General features: G+C 44.3%; 1 protein-coding gene across 5 annotated transcripts in view; it reads right to left on the bottom strand.

Moving 5' to 3' along the window:
• Nucleotides 1-1,949: 1,949 nt before the first annotated feature.
• KIF13B (kinesin family member 13B) overlaps nucleotides 1,950-22,544 on the bottom strand; it is a 133,131-nt gene continuing 112,536 nt past the window's right edge. For 4 of the 5 annotated variants that reach the window (XM_027811533.2, XM_027811535.2, XM_027811534.2 and 1 more), the window contains 3 exons: nucleotides 12,995-13,057; nucleotides 10,411-11,434; nucleotides 1,950-7,231 (listed from right to left, as the gene is read on the bottom strand). In XM_027811533.2, the coding sequence (XP_027667334.2) occupies nucleotides 6,939-7,231; nucleotides 10,411-11,434; nucleotides 12,995-13,057 (1,380 nt within the window). In that variant the 3' untranslated portion in view covers nucleotides 1,950-6,938. The remainder of the gene's footprint in view (nucleotides 7,232-10,410; nucleotides 11,435-12,994; nucleotides 13,058-22,544) is intronic. The other variant, XM_027811537.2, reaches the window with a different exon arrangement.

The raw sequence follows: 22,544 nt of genomic DNA, 5'->3' as shown, positions 1-22,544 counted from the left end.
AGCAAACCACAATCAAAAAACCCCACCACCACACCAAAACAAAATAAACCACCCCCACCCCAAAAAAAACCCAAGTCAAACCCTGCCAGTTGTTTCCAACATGAAGCCACATTTTGGAGAAAAATGTTGGCAAAGCAAAAGAAAATGACGTGACCCAGGGAGGGAGTTTGAAGGACACGTTGCTGCCCTGAAGCCTTGGTGGGGTGCGTAGGGGCTCTCACTGCCCAGAGGCCAGTTGGGTGTAGCTGGGGGTCTCTGCAGCCTGCGCAGCACCAGCCTCCTGCCCGCAGCAGTGTGTAACAAGTGACAGGACAAGAGGAAACAGCCTCAAGTTGCACCAGCTGGGGGGGGTGTGGGGGGGTGTGGGGGGGTGTAGCTTAGATATTATGAAAAATTTCTTCACCGAAAGGGTGCCCAGCACTGACACAGGCTGCCCAGGGAGGAGGGGGGGGAGGCACTGTCCCGGGAGGGATGTAAAAGACTTGTAGATGTGGCGCTCGGGGCCATGGGTTAGTGGTGGGCTTGGCAGTGCTGGGTTAACAGTTGGACTCGATGATCTTAAAGGTCTTTCCACCCTAAACCATTCTATGACTCGGCACCCACAGAATGTGAGGTGAACATTCACAAACCCCCAACCCCCCAGCCAGGTTGAAGAGTCCCCAGGAGCCCTCCCACCCTGCCTCACAGTGTCCCCAGTGCCCAGGGCTCATCGACTGGCTGGGCGGCAGCAGGGACACGAGGGGACGCGCCTGCCCCCACGCACCGGCTCAGTTCCGGGGGGCCAAACGCAGGTGGGTGGTTGGCAGCACTTGTGCCTGCGAGCAAGGCTTGTGCACACCAAGAGGCTCCATGAAGTGCCGGCAAAACTCACCGGCACCCCAGTGTCCACGGCAGCGTCCCCGGGGTTGCGACGGGACCCCCAGGGCAGACAGACCAGATGGGGAGACCTCCTGCTGCCCGGCCTCGCTGCCGCCATGGACAGCAATGAGGGACAGCATGTGGCTGCTCGGAGGACACGTCTTATTTTTCACACAGCAGATGAACAACCCCCAAGACCATCTCACAGTTCTTAGTCTGGACACCTGACCATAAAATAAATCATTTTTTCAGCCCTACGCCTGCAGTTCTCTTTGCAAATCCCCAGCCAGGACAGACCAGCTCTGGCAGCAGCCACCATCCCTTTCCCCTCGCGGCTGGGCAAACCCCCACCGAGCTGGGAGGAGCCCCTCTTCTCACCCATCGCTTGCTGCATCTGTGCAGACCTGGGGAAATCCGGTGACGCCAGGCTGTAATCGCGTCACAGTGTTCAGCACCAAGTTCAGGCTGATCTGTTTTTCCAGAAGGATCTTTCCCCACTCCGGCTCCCTCCCCACTAGTCAGGTCATGGATTTTTAAGCGGTTTTCCTGCAAAACTTGTTCCACCTCAGCCGGCATCCACCTTCCCTGTCCCCAGAGCACTGGGGCCATTGGCCTGGGTTTGGGGGGCTGCAAGCAGTTGGATTTTACAGCCAAAGAAGGAGCAAAGAAAAACCTCTGCAGCCAGGAAGGGCAGAGCCGGTAGCAGTCCACCAGCTGGAGACCATGGGGGGAGCACGACCAGACCTCCATCTGCTTTTATTTAGTGCAACGATAGGAAAAATTAGTATTAAGTAAAGCCTTGCCCTGGCTCCGTGCAGCTTCATGGACCCGTGGTCTGTGACAAGGATTCCTGCATCTCAGCGGCTGTAGGCAAAGCGCTATTTCCCCAGGCATCAAAGAGGAGGGAGGATGGAGGGAACGTAAAGTGCGGGTGTCTGCGCATCGATGGGAAGGTCCCAAAACTGCAGGCAAAAGGGCAAAAGTCTCATTTGAAACAGATCTCAGCACCCTCAAGTGACCCTACTCCATCACAGGGCTGCGAACGTGTCTAAACATTTTGGTGATACGAACTGGATTAACAAGGCGCTGACTTACCGGCTCTAAAGATGACGTTTATTTAGGTACTGCAGGCTGCATTACATGTATAATACAATATTACAGTAATTTAGTATTGTACAGAAATAATTAAAAACTTTACAGCTCATTACAAAGTATCTTTGGATTTTAGCTCATTTAAAGTACACCGATCAACATGTAATACCACAGCGTAAATAGCCACTCTTTATATACACAGACCCACTACATTTACAGAAATCAACAGAAGGACGAGCTGGAAAGGTTTTCCCAAGTCACAGCAGACGTTAGCGGAGGTGGAAAAGCAAAGCACGGGGTGGCTGCAAGGAGCGCACGCTCGGGCACGCCTGGGGAATGTCCGAAGCGAGGTGGGAACGTGCCGATGCAGACCCTGCCCGTTATGGCTTGGAGCACGGCTCCCGTACCAGCTTCAGAAGCCGTTTGCAGGGGGAAGGGAGGGGGAGAGCAGCTGCCTTCTCCTACCCAGCACAAGCACTGCTCTAAGGCTGGGGAAGGGGAAAGGCTCGTGACGCGTCCCCACCGCCCTGCGCCAGGCACTCCCCGGCTCTCGCCGGGTCCCAGGAGCCCCGACCCACGTCCCTGCTCTCTCCACGGCGGCATTTGGATGCTGGAGCCCGGCAAAGGCTGAGCCAGGCGGTGGTGGGAGGCTCTGCCGCTGGCCAAACCAGCCTGGCCGGAGGCTTGCGGGCAGGCAGAGCAGCCGAGCCGTTCTTGGGGGTGAAAAATACGTTGGTGGTTTACGAGGAGGGTGGAGAGCACAGAAACCAAAGCAAAGATGGATAAAGGAGATGTAGGAACAAGACACTTGTTTGTGACCCCAGCTCAAAAGCGTTTCGTAGTGTGACCAGTCTGTACCTTTACTTATCACGATCTTCCTTTCCTAAAAGCCAGGCAGCCTCGGGGCTGGGCTGAAATCCACCTGCTGACCCCGGGGGTAAGGCACTGCGAAAACAGGAACTCTTGTGCAAAGAACTGGCAGTACCAGCGCAAGGACAACACAAGCATCACCGCAGAAAAGACTCTTCAACAGCTCCATTACTGTACAAACAGGCCTGTGCAGCACCCAAGCTCATTTCGTACAGGTTTTCATGACTGACCGGTAGGAACGAGGAGGGGTCCCTGGCTTGCAGGAGAGCAAAGAGATGTTGAACGTCCCACCCGGCAGGCAACAGCAGGGAGCTTCCATCCCAACCACTGACAAAACCATCTTGCTCAGGACTCGGGCAGTATTACCACACAGAACTCGTTTCTATTAGTTTTCCTCAACTAAACTACATCATTAAATAGCAAAGAGCCCAGGCCCTCAAACTGAAAAGGTATTATTTTGGACACAGAGATCAAAACACCATGAACATGAACCAAGAAAAACCTTGGCCTGGTTTGAGAAAAGCCCATAAAGTCCCTCCGAAAAGCATCTTCTTGGCTGCCTCGGAGCACGTGACACCCAGCTGCAGAGCCCCGCGCCCCGTGCGGAGGAAGGGACCCGCAGAGCTGTGGATGGGGGTCCGGCCGTTACCTCTCCTACCCACCAACATGATTTCCTATGCTCAGAATCCGACACCCATCCACAGCTCCGGGATACAGAAAGCAAGCCTGCACCACCGAGCAGACACAGGAGATGTGACACTGTTGCAAATTACAGTTCCTGCATTAACTATTCCTCTTCCCTGTATAAAGTGCATGAAAATCTTGGAAAATATGCATAGTTTTTAAACACGCCAGCCTCAGTTGTTGAGCAGTTCCAGTTAAAAGCACCTCCTCCTTTATGCTGAGCATATTTTTACAATGTTATCGATTAAAAAAAAAGCACCAAACCCAACAAAACCCAACTATATTACTTGCATTATGGTTTTAAAGTGTTTTCTGGTTAGTTGGCTTAGCTGGTGCAAAGTAACAGATGGCTTTGAGCAGAGGGACGTGCACTCACCGCGCCAAAAACCTGGAAAATATCTTTACAAGAAGCCTCACATGCCCAGGAAAGCTGGGGCAAGCAGAGGGAGTCAGAGAAGTCCTCTAAGAACATCCTCACAGTCAAATTGGATTTGTTTGGCTTTCTGGAGCTTGTGCCACATTGGGGTGATTCAGATATTTGTTTTTGGGGCAGGTGTCAAGGTGGAATTCGAGGAGCCATTTCATTTCGGAAGTCAAACAAGATGGTAAAACCCAAGAGAGCTATGAGTAAAATCCTCCCTCTACCAAAGTCAACGAGGTGCTCTGTTAACAGAGCCACTTCAGTCACACTACTCATCCACTGACGTTTGAAAACATACCAGCCATATTTAAGATGTTTGCTTCCAGGACAAGGTGGAGGAGGCAGCAAGTATGTTCTGTTCAAACTGCGCTTCATACCCCCTAAATACATACAGCACAGTTTTGCAACACAACTAAGAGCGTGTGGAAGAGGAAACCCACCCCGTATCAGTCGGCTGCAGCCTCTGACCACGTGCCCCAGATGTGCAAACACTGAAACAGGTCCTTGCGTGGTCAGAGCTGTAGTACAAATACAGCCAGAGGAATTTATAGTGGATGGCGTAAACAGTGAACTATTAAAGGAACTGCCTTCTGCTTGACCCACCCACTCCTGCGACCTTGATACCTTTGCACCGGTCCTGCAGAAGAACTCCAGTCTTCAGAAACAGCGGTGCAAGAAAAGAGGCTTCAAAAGGACTTGGACACGTTCTTCCCTTCATATCTCCCCCAAAGGGGCACCTAGCAAACATCAAGAAGTTTTAAAGATATCCCTAAATCCAGTAAATGAAATGCTGAGACTAAAACCCACAACTATCGGTTCGGGGGCTGTTTCACATTAGCTAGCTTTCTGCAGCACATCAGAACAAAGTGCAATTAGAAAAACGGTAAAGGTGGATTTTAGAAACCTTACAAGGCAGTACAAGAGGCATGACATTAATTAGTGGGTGGTCTTTCATCAGCAAGACTTGTCATACCCCAAAACGAAACACTGTTTTGTTGCATGACTCTTGTCTCTAAAAACAGTTACCATTTAAAAAACCAGGATTTTGGCATCTGTATTCTTTACTACTAAATTTCTCCAATCGTTTTGGTTCGAATGGACAGGAGCATCGTGCAAAGGAAAAAAGAGGAAAAACTGTACACTAAAAATATCCTTAAAAGCTGGTCTGTACATTTTATATTAAGATTTCTTTACGGAAATTTAGGAAACACTGAAACTAGTTACACAAAGCTGAAAGGATATATGAATCCCTGGCAGTACTATGCATGCTGCATTGTAACCCATCCCACTTATTTCTGCTACAGATTAGTTTCTATTTTAATTTTATTCCTTCTGCATAAATGATACTAATTACAGTAAATCAGCATAATTATCTCCTTCGCTAAGCATCCCTATCTCCTTTGATGACAATGTATCTTTCCCTTGGACCTCTGAACCAGATGGCTAAGGCACTTAGATACCAACGTGCAGCACAGGCAGCATCTAGATACATGTTAAAGTTTAATCATTAATTTAGCACCCTAAATATTCCCCACGTACATAAAACATCTATTGCTCAAGCTGTCCAATCCCCCCGTGATGACTAAACAAGACATAAACAGCTCAGAATATAAAAGTCTGTGGCCTTTCTTGATTTGTTAGAAAACGAGCGTGTGTACATCCATATGTGCACAGGTATATATACACACGCACTCAGTGATACATAATTTGTGCCACAGGCAGTTAAAAACTAGCAAGGGTTACCAAAAATAAAATCAAGTTTTATAAAAGCCAGCCCAAACCTCCCGTTTTCAAGAGAGATATTTTTGGGGGGGATTAGGGGACAACTCTGCAGCGGTTCGGCTGGGTTTGCTTCCGCGTGCCGCTGGGACGGTTTAGCTGGCGACGGAGGCACCTCCTCTTTGGATCGACACTCAGTACGGTGCTAGTAGAGCTCCTCTGTGCAATGTCAGGCGGTGGATGATTGTAAAGCGCAAACATTTCATATTTTAAAATAATAAATAAAAATAAATAGACTGGATTGATCCCATTACAAGGACAGTGACCCTCTGCTTTGCATAACTGGTAAAAAATCCAAGTGTCTCCAAAGGCTGGGGGGGAAAATCAAAGCACGTGAGTGCTGGTATCTCTGCAAAAATCCTCTTCGCCCACAGGGTAGAACCGATGAGGAAAAGGTCCTGCCTCCCTGGGGCAAGTGAGACAGGGGATCCTGTCACGGTGAGAGCGCACGTTAAATAGATTAGACAGCAGATTCACTCCACTCCCCTCCCTCCTAAAAAGGAGGGATCAAAAGTAATACAGAGCAGGTCACTGGCCTTCTCCCCTCCCCAACAAACCAGCCAGAAATACTGTGCTGATCTCCACAGAAGGAGAGAGGGACAACAGGAGAGTCATCAGAACAGGCACTAGGCTCAGGTCACATCAACAGAAAGCTGCTGCTTTTTTAAATAAAGGGGGGGCTGGAGTTCTTTACTTCCAAGTAAAGGTTTCCGTGTGCTTCTCTGCCTGTCTGGAATCATTATAACCTTGCCCTTTCACCATGGATTATGCAATACGGACACAGCTCTTAAGAAGTTAGAAAAGAATTGTTATTTTGGGGAGGGTTTGGGTTTCATTTTAGAATTGCCGTTCACACCAAGAGAAACACCAGTGTGTGGGCAGCATTCTGTAGCTCTTAGAAAACCGTGCCATAATTTGAACAATTTACATGTCTCTTCCTTCTCTGAAAGGTGGAAGAGAGCAAAGCTTACACCCACCCACCGCCACGAGCTTTCACCGGCTGCCATCAGTCATACCCTGAAGCGTCACAATTTTTAACAGGAAACGAAGGATGCAGATCCAGCACCATGACAAGGCAAAGAGTTAACATGTCAATCACCCAAAGCAGAGAAAAAACCCCTTCATTAGTGTTTGCCACAAACTAGAAGTTCACGCGGTTGGTTTAGCTTCCCGAAGCCAAAAGACCTGCTCCGCTGTCCGCCTTGCGGTGTTCGCTGCGGTGGGTAGGGCTGTCTCAGTTTGCCCAGGATTTCCTGTTCTCTGCATTTTTCTGGCTCTTCTCCAGCCGCAGGGTGGATCCTCCTTCTGATTTTGCCAGGGCTGTGAGCGAAGCCAGGTTGGAGGCTGAACCAGAGAAGCTGCCACTCTTCCTGTTCTCAGCAGCGGCTCCTCCTTGCAACCTCAACCCAGCGCTCCGCCGTCTTGATGGTCCCGTGGCCTTTTTCACTCTGCCTGGTTTCACCAGTAGTCCGTAGCCTGGGTTGCATCTGAAGTACTGCTTCCCTCCGATCGAGCCGTCATTCTTACCTTTGACAAGAAAAGAAAGAAAGATGATAGACAAAACGGCTTTTATTCTGTGCCTACGGTGTGTGACCAGGAGCACACCAGAGAAGAAAGCAAGAAGAAAATGCTGAGAGGGAAAAAGGCTGTTCCCTGTCAATACCCTGTGAAGGTAAACACCCAGGAGGAGAGCACGCTGCCGGCACTAGAGGACGAAGTTGGTACAAAAGCAAAGAAATCTGAAGATTGATACACTTCCTGATACCAAGACAAGTCTTCCAGCTACCAGAGGAGAAGTGGGAGTAGCATTCCCACAGGAGCGAAGATAGAAACCCCCACCAGCTGGCTTTACGTCTGAACTTGAGAAAATGGTAAGATTAGAGGAAGCAGCTGCCTGCGACAGCGGAAGGCTGGACTCCATTCGGGTGGCTCCTAGCTGCAGGCTTGCATTCCAGTGACACCAGTATACTCCACTGCTGAACACCAGCAAAGCCACTGCATGGAGACAGTTACTATGAGTGGGACAGTCCACCTTATTCTTCCTCCCTGCTTGCTATTCAGGGGAATTCTTTAATCTCACCAAAAGCGTTAAATAATCAGTTCAGCCACAGATGCATCAGCACACCAGCAGGAAGAAAGGAGAAGAGACTTCTTTTAAAAGAGCTTTTGCTTTTCTAAGTTGGTGAGAGCCTGAAGTTGACAAGAGTTACTGTTTCCATGTCATAAAACCTCCACATAACAGAAAGAATAATTTCTTCACGCTGATGCTGTTGAGATCTTTCTATTTGTCCCTTTAGATCATTCAAAATTTTCACAATCACTGTGCTGGGTGCCAGGACAGAGACTGCTCCCACCTGTAAAGGGACTCCAAAAAGATACAACAGCTCTTTTTAAATGACAGAAGGTCACCTCTCTTGTTTTACAGGTGTTTCCTTCTCTCTACCACTATTACCGTGTTGGGTGCAATATACCCTCACGTGGCCAAGCACTTGGACTTCTACCTGTTTGTAGTGTGACAAAGATACAAGTTTGTGACCATATTTCCCAAGTGAAGCTCCAGATGTGCTAGAAGCCAGTTACACTCCAACAAATCAAGGACTTAATCCTTGTGGAAACAGAAGGGGAAAAAAAATACCCAGTAACATCAGCAGTTGAGCCCTCAACAGACCAAAAATCTCATAGCTGTTCAACCCTTCCACAGACAGAGAAGCTGATGCTTACCGGGTATGTGCAAACAGCATAATGGACTTAGCACTGTGGACCAGAGCAGCCAGACAGGGAAGGAAGCTGACTTTCCAAAATTGAAATGAATCTGTAAATACCTGTTTTTATTTTAATTTTTAAATAAGTCATGAATTCAGGACTGAGAATCGGGTCTACAACTGTCAAACGGGTTACAGCTACTAACAAACGGGTCAGTTTGCTTTCCAGGATGGCAAACTCCAGAGGGTTTTCTGAAACCAGATGAAAACACACTGTCCAGTTTAGCGTTTATAAGCACACCATGTGCAGGGAAGATAACTGCTCATTTAGTGAGAGTTCTGGATCCTTGACACAGCATTTTATCTTGGTGAACAGTTCCGATTCCAGGGAAGCATGAAGCAGAGACAAATGTGGGCAACTCCCTGGGACGTGCTGATTCACTGCAAACTCGGAATGCTACAGCTTGGTTGCAGGGATTTAAATAAGGGGCTTTATGTGCCCTTGGTAAACCGAGCCCTCTTACTATCAAAGGCAGCAGCACCCACTGCCCGACTACGGAATTTTCAACTACCACACCCTACCTTCCCCCAGTCCTGCATACTCTTGGAGAAAATGAGCCCCATGAAAGCCGACATGAACCTGCAGAGGAGAGGAATTATGAAGCCTGGGGCTCCAGCACAGAACAAATGCCAGCCATCATCTTTCTTTCACATTGTGCTAAAGTCACCATTTTTCTGCATCATGCTACAACAGCACACGTGATCAGAGCCTCCCCAGAACAGCACCCTAGTTTCCAAAAAGTATATATTAGAGCCTAAATTCTGGGAAGTCTACAGCTGTAAAACAGGAATGACAAATGAGAAGCTGAAAGAAACCTTGTATCACCTGTATGTCCTGGTAGTCAACATACGGTTATTTCCTACTGCTTTTCACATATATAGATATATACACAGACAGCAGGTCAAAGGAGGTGATTCTCCCCCCCTGCTCCGCTCTGGTGAGACCCCCCTGCAGCGCTGCGTCCGGCTCTGGGGTCCCCAGCACAGGAGAGACACGGAGCTGCTGGAGCGGGGCCAGAGGAGGCCAGGGAGATGCTCAGGGGCTGGAGCAGCCCTGCTGTGGGGACAGGCTGGGAGAGCTGGGGTGGCTCAGCCTGGGGAGGAGAAGGCTGCGGGGAGACCTTAGAGCACCTGCCGGCGCCTAAAGGGGCCAGCAAGAAAGCTGGGGAGGGGCTTTGGGCAAGGGCAGGTGGCGATGGCACACGGGGGAATGGCTTTACATGAGAGAGGGGAGATGGAGATGAGAGATGAGGAAGAAATTCTTCCCTGTGAGGGCGGCGAGGCACTGGCCCAGGCTGCCCAGAGCAGCTGTGGGTGCCCCATCCCTGGCAGTGCTCAAGGCCAGGCTGGATGGGGCTGGGGGCAGGGGTCCCTGCCCATGGCGGGGGGGTGGGACTGGGTGGTCTTTAAGGTCCCTTCCCACCCAAACCATTCTCTGATTCTGTGATATACATACATACACACAAATAGACTTTTGCAATTTTACAGCTTATTTTAAAATAGCTTGTGAGGGACTAGGTTATCTGTTAAGAGACTGCAACTTATTTAGCCTAAACATTCCTTTGCTCATTTGAATCTCACCACCTCTGTTGCACTTTGGACAGAGCAGAAGCCCACAAGTGAACTCTTTTGACCCAAGGCTTGTCTCCTGCAACTATATACTTCCCAAGCTGCACTATAAAAGCAATCCTGATTCCTACCTCCACTGTAAGAAGCCAAGGAAATAACTGAAAGGAGACACAATTCAGCCAGAGGTCAGTGAGACTAGGTTTCAAAGGCAGACTGGAAAAAGATTACAGCAGGAAAAGATCTTTTATGTTTCCCTTCTCAAAATACACCCACTAATGGGTAATGAAACTCCCCTCATCAAAAAGCGGCATTAAAATAAACACTGCAAACTCTGACATGCTGTCTGCGTTACACCCAGTCCAGATCCTATTTTACCTGAAGGTAAATCCAGTTCGACACCAACCCATGTCCCCTCTTGGAAGTCTGTGGGCCCAATATATCTAACGGTGCCCGTCTTATTTGTGCCAACTGTGACATATTCTCCCTCTTTCAGCCACTCGGGAATTTCATTGGCGTCTTCGGAGTCAGAAATCACCTCCAGTTTTTCTTCTGCTGTCTCTGATCCGTTATGGTTCAGTCCACGGGCAGTGGCTGTGCTCTTTTCTCCTTCTTGCTGCTCTTCTATGCCTAGTGAACATACAGGATCTGTCCCCAGCATGCTTGTAAAGGACTTCAGCTCTGAAGTCTTCACTTTTTGGATCTTGAAGGGGGAGGCTGCAACACCAGGCTGGGACAACTGATCAGGATGAATCTGTGGTTTGGGAAACCCTAGTTCTGAGACCCCAGAAACCATTTCTTTTTTCCTAGCTTGTCCTGCTGACTCCGTTGATTGTTTGGATAACAACTCCTTTTTTGGAGTGGAGGTAGAAAGAAAGGTTTTTGCATCAGTGGCTCCACTGGTATAATTTGCCTGCTCACTTTGAGTCACAGGAGATGTGCAAGATTTTGATTTCAAAGCATCATTTCCATTCACTTCAGTGCTGTCTTTAGGTCTTGCATGAGCACTTTGAAGGCTGAAGGCAGGTAGGCTCTCTCTCTTAGTACTGAGACAGCTTTCTGAAGAAGTGTCCCAGTGCCCTGGCACGTCAGCAGAAGAGATCTGAGCCAGAGGGGGAGCTGGGAAGTCACTCACTGCAGGCATCTGACTCCCCGGCTGAGCCACAGACTCACTTCCCGTGGCAAGGGCCTCAGAGAGGGTGGCTGTCGAGACACTATGAGAAAAGTACCCACTGGAGGCTTCACTCAGAGGACTCGGAGGCCCTTCCTGGGAGTCCTGTGCCTGGGTGTCTCCCGTGGGCTGCTGCGAAGGCACTTTCGGTGTCTTTTCCGGATTCCTGTCCGCCTCAGATGTCTGCACTGCAGTTTCGAATGGCTGTTTCCCAACTTCCTCTTGGTTAATCTGAAACAGAAGAGGATAGGGACCGTGGGGCAATGTTATCCAAAATATCTGGGCTTAAAGGATAGCTACAAGGCCTCTGGGAAGTACTAAGGCCCTCAGCTTATCTAAATCCTTGTGTAGCTGCAATCTCCAAAAGATGCAAGCTGATCCGAAGTCAGCTTTGCAAACCTGGTAGGATTGTCAGCTCATTTCTTCCATTAATAAGAAAAGTGTCAACTAAAAGAAATACGTTCCCCAATATTTACTGAAAAATTATTTATATTACAGGAATGGTCATTTGCTGTTTGAATAGCAGGATTTATATGAAATGTGAAACAGCCATGATCTATAAGTCTCTCACAGTTATTTGGCTTAACTCTCAGGATTGATAAATCATGCCTCTCCAACTAAACTGTCATTTATGTCCCCGTTTCCAAATGCCATTCCCACCTCAATGCCGCCAGCACCACACACTTCCAGAGTATGAAATTAACTGCACCTCATGAGATTAACAGCCCATTTTAGTGATGTATTTCTTGGCTGTAAAGTTTACTAAATCTGATAGATCAATATCTTTAGCCAGCACATGTACTCTAAAAGATTAGGATGTCTCTAAATCTCTTTGGGAGGGAGGGAGGGAGGAAGGAGGCTGCTAATATGAAGGGGATGGGGGGAAAAGCGGTTGGAGGCTGGCAGATTTGTACATTTCCTGCTTTAACTCTCAGGTGTACATCTTTGTTTACCGTTCAAAATTGTGTAGTTTATTGCATCTAGTGGTTAAGTGTTCCAAACTACAGGATTTTCACCTTATTCTGAAGTGCCTTTTCCACTGGAAACGTAAGCAGCATTTGAAGAAAGAGCAATTTGATTGAATTACAGGAATTTCAGAACCAAAGGCTAGCTTGTTATCGCTAAGTGAAATGTAATACAGAAAGTTTTTTGAAATATTCCTGCGGATTAAAGACATATTTTATAGCTTTTCTATGGAGAAGATGGTGTACATGTGGACTCTGGAGCTCTGCTTGCTCTTTGGGTTTTCCCTTTAAGCGTTCAGATAACGTACATTTTGCTAAGACAATAAAAGCACAGTAGGAGAAAGCTGATTTGCTATTTGTAAGACTGAAGTTCTACTGAACTGTGGGAGATCATAGGGCCTATTTTCTCTCCAGCTTAGCAAGAGCCTTTTTCTCACACCAATATCATGAATTGGCTTGAAATATAAAATTGAGAATTAAGCTCAACACTCAGAGTAACAGGCACGTTCTGTATATAGAAAGTGTCAGAGCCTAGCAATTTGCCTTTTAAAGCAGCAAAACAGCTGAATTGTAGGCAGTTAACTGCTAATGCAATCATATGATTAACCAGGCTTTCAAATATAAAAGTGTAACCAGCGATATAGGGAGATTTTACCATGACCTAAGAAAACACAGCAACATACAGTGCATTTAAGTGTCTGACAGCAAAGCAGCAGTAGAAGTGCAACAGGTTTTATGTAGCTAACCCAAGAGTTGCTTTTGCCACCTCTCATTTCCAGGCATGTGGATACAAAAATTGTATTGTCACATCCTGGTACGTGCTTACCTGTTTTATCTTTGCAGCACTGGCATCAATACTGGCAGACTGAACCATAATTCGTGGGACAGTCTGCAGGAATGAAAAACAGAGCATTGTTCACTTAAAGGATTAAATATTGTCCAACTGGCAAACTTTAAAACTTGTATTTGAAATTTTGGAATCATAAACAAACCTTCCATCATGAAAGGATGGAGCATTGCTACTTTATTGCATTCTGATGACATACTCTGAAGGGGTAAAAACCTTAACCAAGGCACCCCTGAATTTTAACACATAAGTACAAGTACAAACACATAGAGTACAAAGTGGTTTTTTATGCAGTCGGTCAAAGACAGACCGCCGAGCAACGAGATGGCAAAGAGATCTGAGGTTGCGCTGGTCTGGCTAGTGAAATCCTCAGCTTTGGTCCACATCCAAAACTCTTTCTCCATCTCCAGAATCTTAATTTGTTTACATTTTAGAACTGTTCACTTTAACTCAAAAAGGAAGCCAGAACAAAGATCTGTGCATCCTCTTTCCAAAGAGGGCATCGCCACTGCCTGCCAAAGTGAAGACTCCACATGCCATTTGCCAATCACGATATACTGCTCCTGTGCCAGAAAAAACACTTCTCTGTGTTTCAAGAGTATCTTCTCTATGATAGCATGGGGCCTGATATGAAGGCATTGACAATAAATGTCCCTCACCTGCTCCATATTCAGGTTTTTATGTTAAAGATTCGAAATAGCCACTCTCCTAAGATGTAACAGCAAATCGTGACACCTGACTATAAATCTTAGGCTAAGCTGCCCATCTGGGCTGTCAATGGCACTGCTGACACAGGAGGGAAAGGCAACAGTTCAATGGAGAACCTTGGGAAACGGAAGCTTGAAGAAAAGGAGACAGGAAAAAAAGGCAGAAACACCTCTCTTTAGCACTGTGGAACATTGTCCTGCCAGTGCAGGTTCATACTTCCAGGGAAAGAGCTCTTTAAGGGTGACATATTACATGATTTGGGAGCAGTCTGCTTTGTTTCTTTTTTCTCCAAGGGACTTGAGAACTCCTCCTGTAGAAATACAAAAGCAGTGCTCGTCTTTGAGACAGCTATTTCTAGTATTTGACAACCTGTTTGACAACTGAAACTTTCCAGCTGAAGGATAAGGTACTCTTCTCTTACATCCCTGCTATGTACAGTGAAGCAGGAATCCGACTAATCCTGTCCCCAAAATAAATAAATGGCTATCATTTATATGGAGATTGCCAGGCAGTAAATGCAAACATGGTTATTCAAGGTAAAAACTAAAAAGACGAAAGATGGACAAAAACCCCAACAGGTTCACAGTGGATCAAACAAAAATTTTAAAGACATTAAAGCTTCAGTTCAATAAAAGAAAGCAGGAGAAGAGGGGATTGCTTGTCATTAAACCTGCTAATTGTAATTACAACACTGGAGTGGGGTTCAGTGCAAACTGGCTTTATTTCAAACATTCGGAGATCTTTACTAGGACATGCACTGGAGTTCCAGGAAGCAGGTGGTGACCCGGAATCAGAATGAATCAATGAAGCTTAAACACAGCTTTAGGACTTGTGATCCAGTGGTTTTCAGACACTTAGTATTCCAGAACTTCAGCTTCCCTTGGAGTAAAGTGGAAATCCTCTAGGAGAAAAGTATTAACCTGAAAACAACTGTAGTACTGATGTGACCGAGCGCAGAGATAGCTTAGAGCTACAAGGTGCGTGAGTACTCTGAGTCGTCCCAAGTATTAACTCAGACATGCAAGAGTAACCTGGCTGTCACAACAGCCAAGTGTTACACTTTAACAAATACTAGAGAGGAGAGGGATTAACTTTCTTAGGAGAAAACCCTGCAAATTTTAGGTTTAATAGAAGCTTATCATGGTGTTAAAGGGAGAAGAGTACTTGGCAGAACACTTATTCTCTCTTTTACAACCATCTTTGAACCATGTGTTGGTCCATCTCCGAGTGCAAAGCCAAGCTATTAAGTATCACCTTTTAATGAGAAAAAAAAAAATTATCTGTAGTCACAAGGCATTAGGGCTAATCTCTAGGCAGCCACTTGCACAGCACTTTAAGCCTTTTGCAGAGGTGCAGATGAACCTCGGTGAAAAGCCAAGACTCTTGAATTCAGATTATCCTAGTCAAATATCGCCATGGTCCAGTGCTAAAAGCACAGCATTTTGGCATCTCAGAAAGGTTGTGCGAAGGAAAAACACTGTTCTTGTTGCTTCCGCGCTACTGTTTGTGATCTGATACAGCAGGGGAAACAGCCTTTTTTTCAGCAGACCTTGTATCAGGAGCTAAAGACAGCTCCGGGCTGTCACACTGGCACCGTAACACATCTTTTTGCCCCATTTTCTCCCAGTATTTGTGCAATCTCTGGGAAGCGCTCTGAGGTTGAGCGTTACTACAGAGATAAGCACTCAGAATTGCAATAAGGAAAAGTATTTAAAGATATTTCTCAGTTCCTTTGATTTCCTTTTCTCCCTTTAAAACAAATAAACAGTGGAAAGTGTGTGTTGGGGTTTTTTATCTCTCAAGAACCTTCAGTCTTACAGCCTGTAAATCCATGAAATCTAAAAAACCCAGTTGATATCAAACAGCAGAAGAAAGAAAATCATTACACTTCAATCATTCCTCATCAAGTTCTCCCCCTGAAAGGATGACAAATCTCAAAACTACAAAAACTTGGCCAAGTAATGTTTAGAAAAACACGGAGAAAAAAGCAATTACGAGAAGTGGCACTTGCCCAACTTTGGTGCTGACAAGAAACAGATGGGCAGAAACACCCTCACTGGCGTGGCAGGGGTAGTAAAACAAATCTTTGTTATGAAACATAGTCAAGTTACTTAGGGGGGGATACTGAAAACAATGTGTTTGACTATCTGTGAAGACATTTACTGGATGAAAAATATTTCTGAATCAAGAGCCAAATTCTGTCATTAAACATTTGTAGATAGCGACCGCTAAACTAGACATATATATTTACCCAATGGCAAAACATTTTTATCACTTTTACAGTGATAATTTCTGGCAAAATTTCTTCAACCAAGCTGACAAAATATGGAGTAAGAGAGGACATGAAAGCAATTCACTTTAAAGCATCTTTGAATCTTAGTAGAACAAAAATCGTCTTTTTCCTAAGAGTTGCTACTCTGTGCAGTGAGTTTACAAGGATTTCTAAGAGCACGTATTTTCTGGTCAGATGAAAGGTCAGTTGGCACATACTTTGAGTAACACCAAGCCATGTTGTTGTCACTAGTGATTAGCGAAATCTGGAGACCAACCCAGTATGTTGGTGAGCTTGAACGGGAAAAGCAACGTGTATCTCATTCCCCTTACAGAGGCACCACAATGAATCCTAAATTAACTCCTCCTCATACCGTGTACTACATATATATAATGGTATCTTCTTCAGTGAGCTCAGAAGAACACATTTGGTATTTCTATATCATTAAACATTCTGTAAAATGCCTCTGACAATGGTGACTGATGACTTCACTACAAAGCCTTTTGACTTCATGTGGCTGGAATAAAATCCTTCAGCGTTAACAACCAATATGCAGAAAGTTCAGTGGCAGTTAACAGAACAGACTGGGCCAGCAGGCACAAGAATTATCCTCCAAGCTCCAGAAATGGCTTAGCCAAGGTTATAGCTGAAGCAGTCCTAAAAGGGCATTATCAGAAAACTTCTACTGCTCTCGTCTGTGCTTTACCATCCGCAGATAGGAATGACTGAGCTCAAGGACTGTCGCACCGACAGTATTACGTTCACATCACCAATTAAAAGCAGCTATTGGAAACTTCTGCAGCAGGGCATAGCAGTTGCTTCATCAAATGTAGTTTCAAATCAGTTTTGAGCACTTGGGATAAAATATTTTTGCGAGACGTACACAGCAATGCAATAAGAGTTCTGAATCCCCTAGTACACAGTCAAAAAAACTGAATCCATTTCAAAGAGGTCTCCCATTTTAGAAAGGTCCCCCCCAAAACATTCCCCTCTGCCCTCAATTTCAAAATAATTTTGAAGTTGTTAATCATTCAATTATAAAGTCTCCTGCATTCCAAAAGGAGATGTGAAACCCAGTACAAGTTTGTTTGGGTTTTTTTGCTGTTTTTTTTTGTTTTCTTCTGTAAAGACACTGTGCATTTAAATATTAAACCGAACAAACTCTTCTTATTCCACCTTCCATGTGTGGAACATTTCAGCCTGTAACAGTACTTTTGAGTTCTAGGTTTCTAATATACTTTATGCAAAATTAACCATACCATTTTCTGCATAGCTAAATTACTTCATTCCTAGGTCCAGGCAGATTAAAAGGGTAATTCATAAGCATTTTCAAGTTATTCATAAAGAAGTTTCAGTGGTTTGCTCTAAGAACTTTAAAAGCCAGTTTTCCGTACTCATTCTGATTAAAATCTATTTGTATGAGGATGATAGCAAAACCCACACTCAGAAAGAAATCAAAACACTAACAACTCAGTCACAAGAACTAGACACGTATGAGCTCAGCCAGCCACAGAGGATCTGTTGAGCTATGCTGATTATAGCATCCAAATGATTCTTTATTTGAAAGTCTGAAAAAAGCCTCCGAGATTTTAAAGAAGGTTCTCTGAGGCCACATTATTTACATTTGATTAAGGAATGTCAGTTCTAGCAATTATACTATGCACCATGCACATCCATGAAATTGTTATTTTTTAATGCACTGCCAGAAAAAAGGCTTTTGTCTATTTAGATAGCTTTTAATTAACTGCATTTCATTATTTTTTTAAGATTAATTACTACGCCTGCATCAGAAGGTGAAAGAGGAAAAATTGACAGCTGCCCTCTCCATGTGTTCATGTCTGCATTTCTATAGCACAAAGCAAAAATGAATTACATTAGCACATGGAAATTCAAGGAGTTTTGTGGGGTTTCTGGTTGGTTTTTTTTAGGATAGCTGTGACTCAAGATCTCTCATTTAAGCCATGTGCTAACAAAAAGACATTTGAGCATCCAACAAGGTTCTTGAGCGTGAATGTGACCAAAATCCACTTACCAAATTGGTCAGAGGAATTTGCTTCTGCCACAGCAATGTCAAAACCCCAAAACTGAAGTTTAAATATGTACATTTTTAATGTTAGCACCCAGTGATGTCCTAAAATGTAATTACGCAGAGTTCCTAGAGATCAGCAGGGTTAGAAGGTAAAGAACCATAATCCTGCTTGGTGCACACTATGAAAGCCTTAGCATGTTAATAAAAAAGACAAGCTTCAAGAGCATGTACATAATGTAATTAAGCACAAATAGATGTAACACTGATCCTCCATCCACGTGCATATTTTACACAAATATTTTAAACTTTCCCCCACCAGCAATAAGGGTCGGCAAGGCTTTAAATCTTGCATGCTGCAGTAATAAGCTTTTTAAAGAATAGACTAGGAAAATAAGGAGCAATTCCAGCAATCCAAAAAGGTTTTAATGGTTGGCTTTTTTTATTTACAGACTACTGGCAATTAATTTAAAGGCATCAGATAATGGAGAAAGTAGGCATTTTCTAACTTAAAAGTATATAAACAGCTTCATCAGAAACCAATCTTTTAGGTACATAAACAGCTTCATCGGAAGCCGTTTTGCTAGTTACATAAAGAATCCTATTATGCCAAATTAATTCAATCTAACTAATTAGAGAGCAGGAAGTTCTTTCAATTATTTTATGTGCTGTCTGAGAAACACACTTGAATACGAGAGCAGATTTCATTAATTGCGGTTCATTATTCTCCAGATTAGTTACTAAACTTGCATCAGAAGGTCAAAGACGGCAATTTTGTTAGCTGCCACCACCTTGACTGGAATGTTTCTGCATTTTTGAAACTGAGGCAACCACTGACTATAAATAAAAACAGCACTAGGAAAAACCATTTTCTTAAGATAAAACTTTTGTATATGCTCGCTTATTTTAAGGTTGATGCCAGCCTAAGCAGGTACATATGATTGAAATAAAAAGCTGCTAAAAAAAAAAAAAGAAGTCTTTTCAGAATGAGTGATAAGAACTCCCATCTTCTGTTTACTCACGCAGAATCAGAGATTGTTAACATGCCCACTCAGAGAGCTGCTTGGTCATGATGAACTTCAACTGCAGTTATAAACTTAGAAAAAGGTTAAGTACTGCTCCCGTGGAAACGATGCTCAAAAGCACTGAAATCTACTTAGCCGTAAGACCCGGCTTACAAGACGCAACAAAACAAATCTGATGCTTTCTGCAAAGATGTACAGCCACCTAACCCTGATAATTTAACCATAACATATTGGAGATTTAATAACAGCTGGGCCAGCCATCTACTTCAAGATGGTTCACCAACATTTTTCCAGAATGTGTTTTAATCACATTCAATAATTAAGTACTATCAAATAATGTAACATATATGCACTGAAAAGGGAGCTTGACAAGAACTTTGGAAATTCTCTTTTACTGTAGTTCTTCGATGAACCAGGAGTAAGTAATAAACTGATCCACTTAGCTTTTTGGTATTTATGTTCAAAACCCTGTTGTTATGTATTTGCTCATTTGCTTTCAGCCAGGAAAGGATGATTTAGATCTTGCCATTTGCTTTGTAAAGCATTCCTTTAGTAATTTCTATTCCTGAACCTAGCTCTCCTAATTTGTTGTTTACAGCAACAGAAGTCCATCAGTTCCCAGTTAGGGGTCAGATTCCTTTGCAGTTACAGCTGAAAAATCCTTTTGCCTTCACCTCCCCCTTACACTTTTTGTAGTTTACCACCTACTCTGACCTTGCACATTCATTTATGTCCCCTACCACTGTATCAAAGTTTTTCTTTTCCTTTTTTTTTTTTCTTCCACAGAACTAAGATGCATTGTTCTGTATTTTCTGAGACTCAGAAATATCATTTTTTGTGTCCTCTCCATTGCACAGTTTACTACAGTTATGGAAGAATTACTAGCTTGCTGTCTTGCTCTGGCAGGTTAGTGATAAGGTGTTAAAGCCGATTGCCAAACAGTGACCCCCATCGCAGTCCCATCACCCACCAAGTACAATAGCCATTCATCACCGCCACCATCTAAATTCTTCTGGCCACATTTGCATCATCAGGCCATTATAAAGAAACAGGAAGAAAGATTACGAGACATGATATTTATGATCTTAAAGCCAGTCTTGCTATAGCAGCACGTATTTATTATTTGTGCTGCACAGGAGCAGCTGTAGATAATTCTGTAACTGTTCTTTCAATTTTTGCTCTCTCTTCTGTGCACTGTGATTGCTAACAGGAGTGAAGAAACCCTGTTTCCTTACTGATAGAGTTGCAAAGAATATCTACAAACCTCTCAAACCAGTGAGGTGTATTTGTAATACAATTGACTTGTTCCATTGCAAAACTAAAAGTAGCAAGGAATTTTAAGATTTCATTTTATTATACAGATCCAATGGTCATGGAAAACCAGGTTGTTCTCCAATGCAACCAAGCATTACAACATCACATGCTCCCGTTTATGTATTAGCTTTTATTTTTAAAAAACAAAGCAGAAATAGCATGTCCCCTCCTATTAAAAGCTGTTCTGTTCATAGAATCATTTAGAATGAAAAAGACCTTGGTGAGCATCAAGTCCACCCACAAACCCAGCACTGCCAAGCCCACCACTAACCCATATCACTGAGCGTCACATCTACACGTCTTTTAAATCCCTCCTGGGATGGTGACTCCCCCCCCTCCCTGAGCAGCCTGTCCCAGTGCTGGACACCCTTTCGGTGAAGAAATGTTTCCCAATCTCCAACCTAAACCTGCCCTGGTGCAGCCTGAGGCCGTTCCCCCTTGTCCTGTCGCTTGTGACCTGGGAGCAGAGACCGACCCCCCTGGCTGCAGCCCCCTCCCAGGCAGCTGTAGGGAGCGATCGGGTCCCCCCTGAGCCCCCTCCTCTCCAGGCTGACCCCCCAGCCCCCCCATCAGACTGGTGCCCCAGCCCCTGCCCGGCTCTGGACATGCTCCGGCCCCCCAAGCTCTGTCTGGGAGTGAGGGGCCAGAACGGACCCCAGGGCTTGAGGTGCTGATTACTTGAGTTTCCATACTAATCCATAATACAAATTAAAATCTCTTTAAATAGCTGTCTTTGTAGTTTAAAAACTGACTTCAAGACAAATAATACAAGACTGATCTCGAACAGTAGGAAGGAGTGGGAACAGGTGGTTAGACTAGAGGCAGGAAATTAGGCTTCATTGCTAATCTCAGCTCTCATTGATTCAGTAAGAATTCAAGAAGTTGTGAAAGGCTCTCACTGCAATTGCAAAGAGCACCTATTTGCATCTTTCAATACCCAAATACCTTTAAAGAAAGCCACTGTCTTAATTTTCATTCTCCAAATTTCATAGATGATTAAGTTTATATGATTCCTGTCTCAACACTAAGGCTGTTTGTTGTAAGCAAAAGGCAACGTGAAAATGTAAAGCATTATATTAGATATGGGAGTAAAATCTGCTCCTCTAATTACTTTGTAAAGAAAACTACAGTCAGATTAAAAATATTTCATATGTGCCTTATTTTTTTGTGTGCTATGCCTGTCATAAGTTACTTTAAAAAATATCTAAGTGCTAGTGCATTTATTTTTGCTCTATTTATTTATTTCTACTTCTGCAATGACAAAACAACTTCCTGTAGTCCTGGGACATTCTTGTAACAGCAAGTTTAGTTGTAGCAAACAACAGAACAGAATGGATCCCAACACAATTAACAGTTTCTTGGGGATTTTAGGGTTTGCTTTGCTTTGTTTTGAGAAAGACATCCTTTATAACATTTAAAACATCAAGAGGTGAAGAAAGTCTAAGTTAACAGGTAATGTACTTCCAGAACTCCAGAGAAGTGAACAAGGTGACAGCAGAGTTAGCTGGATGGTTAACAAAGCATGGACAGAAAGGACTTGCACAAACTTTAACAAGTGAAATCTGGCTCCAGATTTATCTTTGTAACAGTTTGTTAAATCTTCCAGACTTATACTATTGAGTACAGCCTCTCAAATAAAGGAGATATTATTATTTATAATGGATTCTGAATTTCATGTGTTTTTGTTAAAAGACAGTAGCTTTTTCTAGTCTGCTTGACCATGCATTAGCTACTGGTCAGATCACAGAAACCACATCTGGAGCAGGTGGAATTGTGCAGCACAGCATCCAAAAAAAGAAGAAAATCAAATGCTTTTCTGACACATGGAATAGATAAGAGAACGAACAAAAGCAACTGTCCAAAGTACACAGCAGAAGATGGCAAAAGGTGACATGAGCTGTGGTGAGGGGCAGGAGGGAATGGTATATGAAATAACAAATTAAAAATAGAATTACATTTTCCACTTGGCAATACACAAACACTAAGTGCACTTCATAAATTTTACTATTGTTGCTGCAAGCGGTATTACTATAAATCACGCTGGTAGTGTACTTGGCATTTCTAAAAAGCCAAGTGGGCTGAGTGTATCAATAAGTTTAAACAGCACCACTATCTCTGGACAGAATGCAGGAGAAATGCATCACAAAGCTTTACTATGACTAAAAGCTTGGTTTGCACTGCAAC

The sequence above is a fragment of the Falco cherrug genome, chromosome 6 (genome assembly GCF_023634085.1).
Source record: "Falco cherrug isolate bFalChe1 chromosome 6, bFalChe1.pri, whole genome shotgun sequence".
Classification (NCBI taxonomy): Eukaryota; Metazoa; Chordata; class Aves; order Falconiformes; family Falconidae; genus Falco; species Falco cherrug.
Note: the sequence above shows the minus strand (reverse complement) of the source record. Positions and strands in the feature narration are given on the sequence as shown.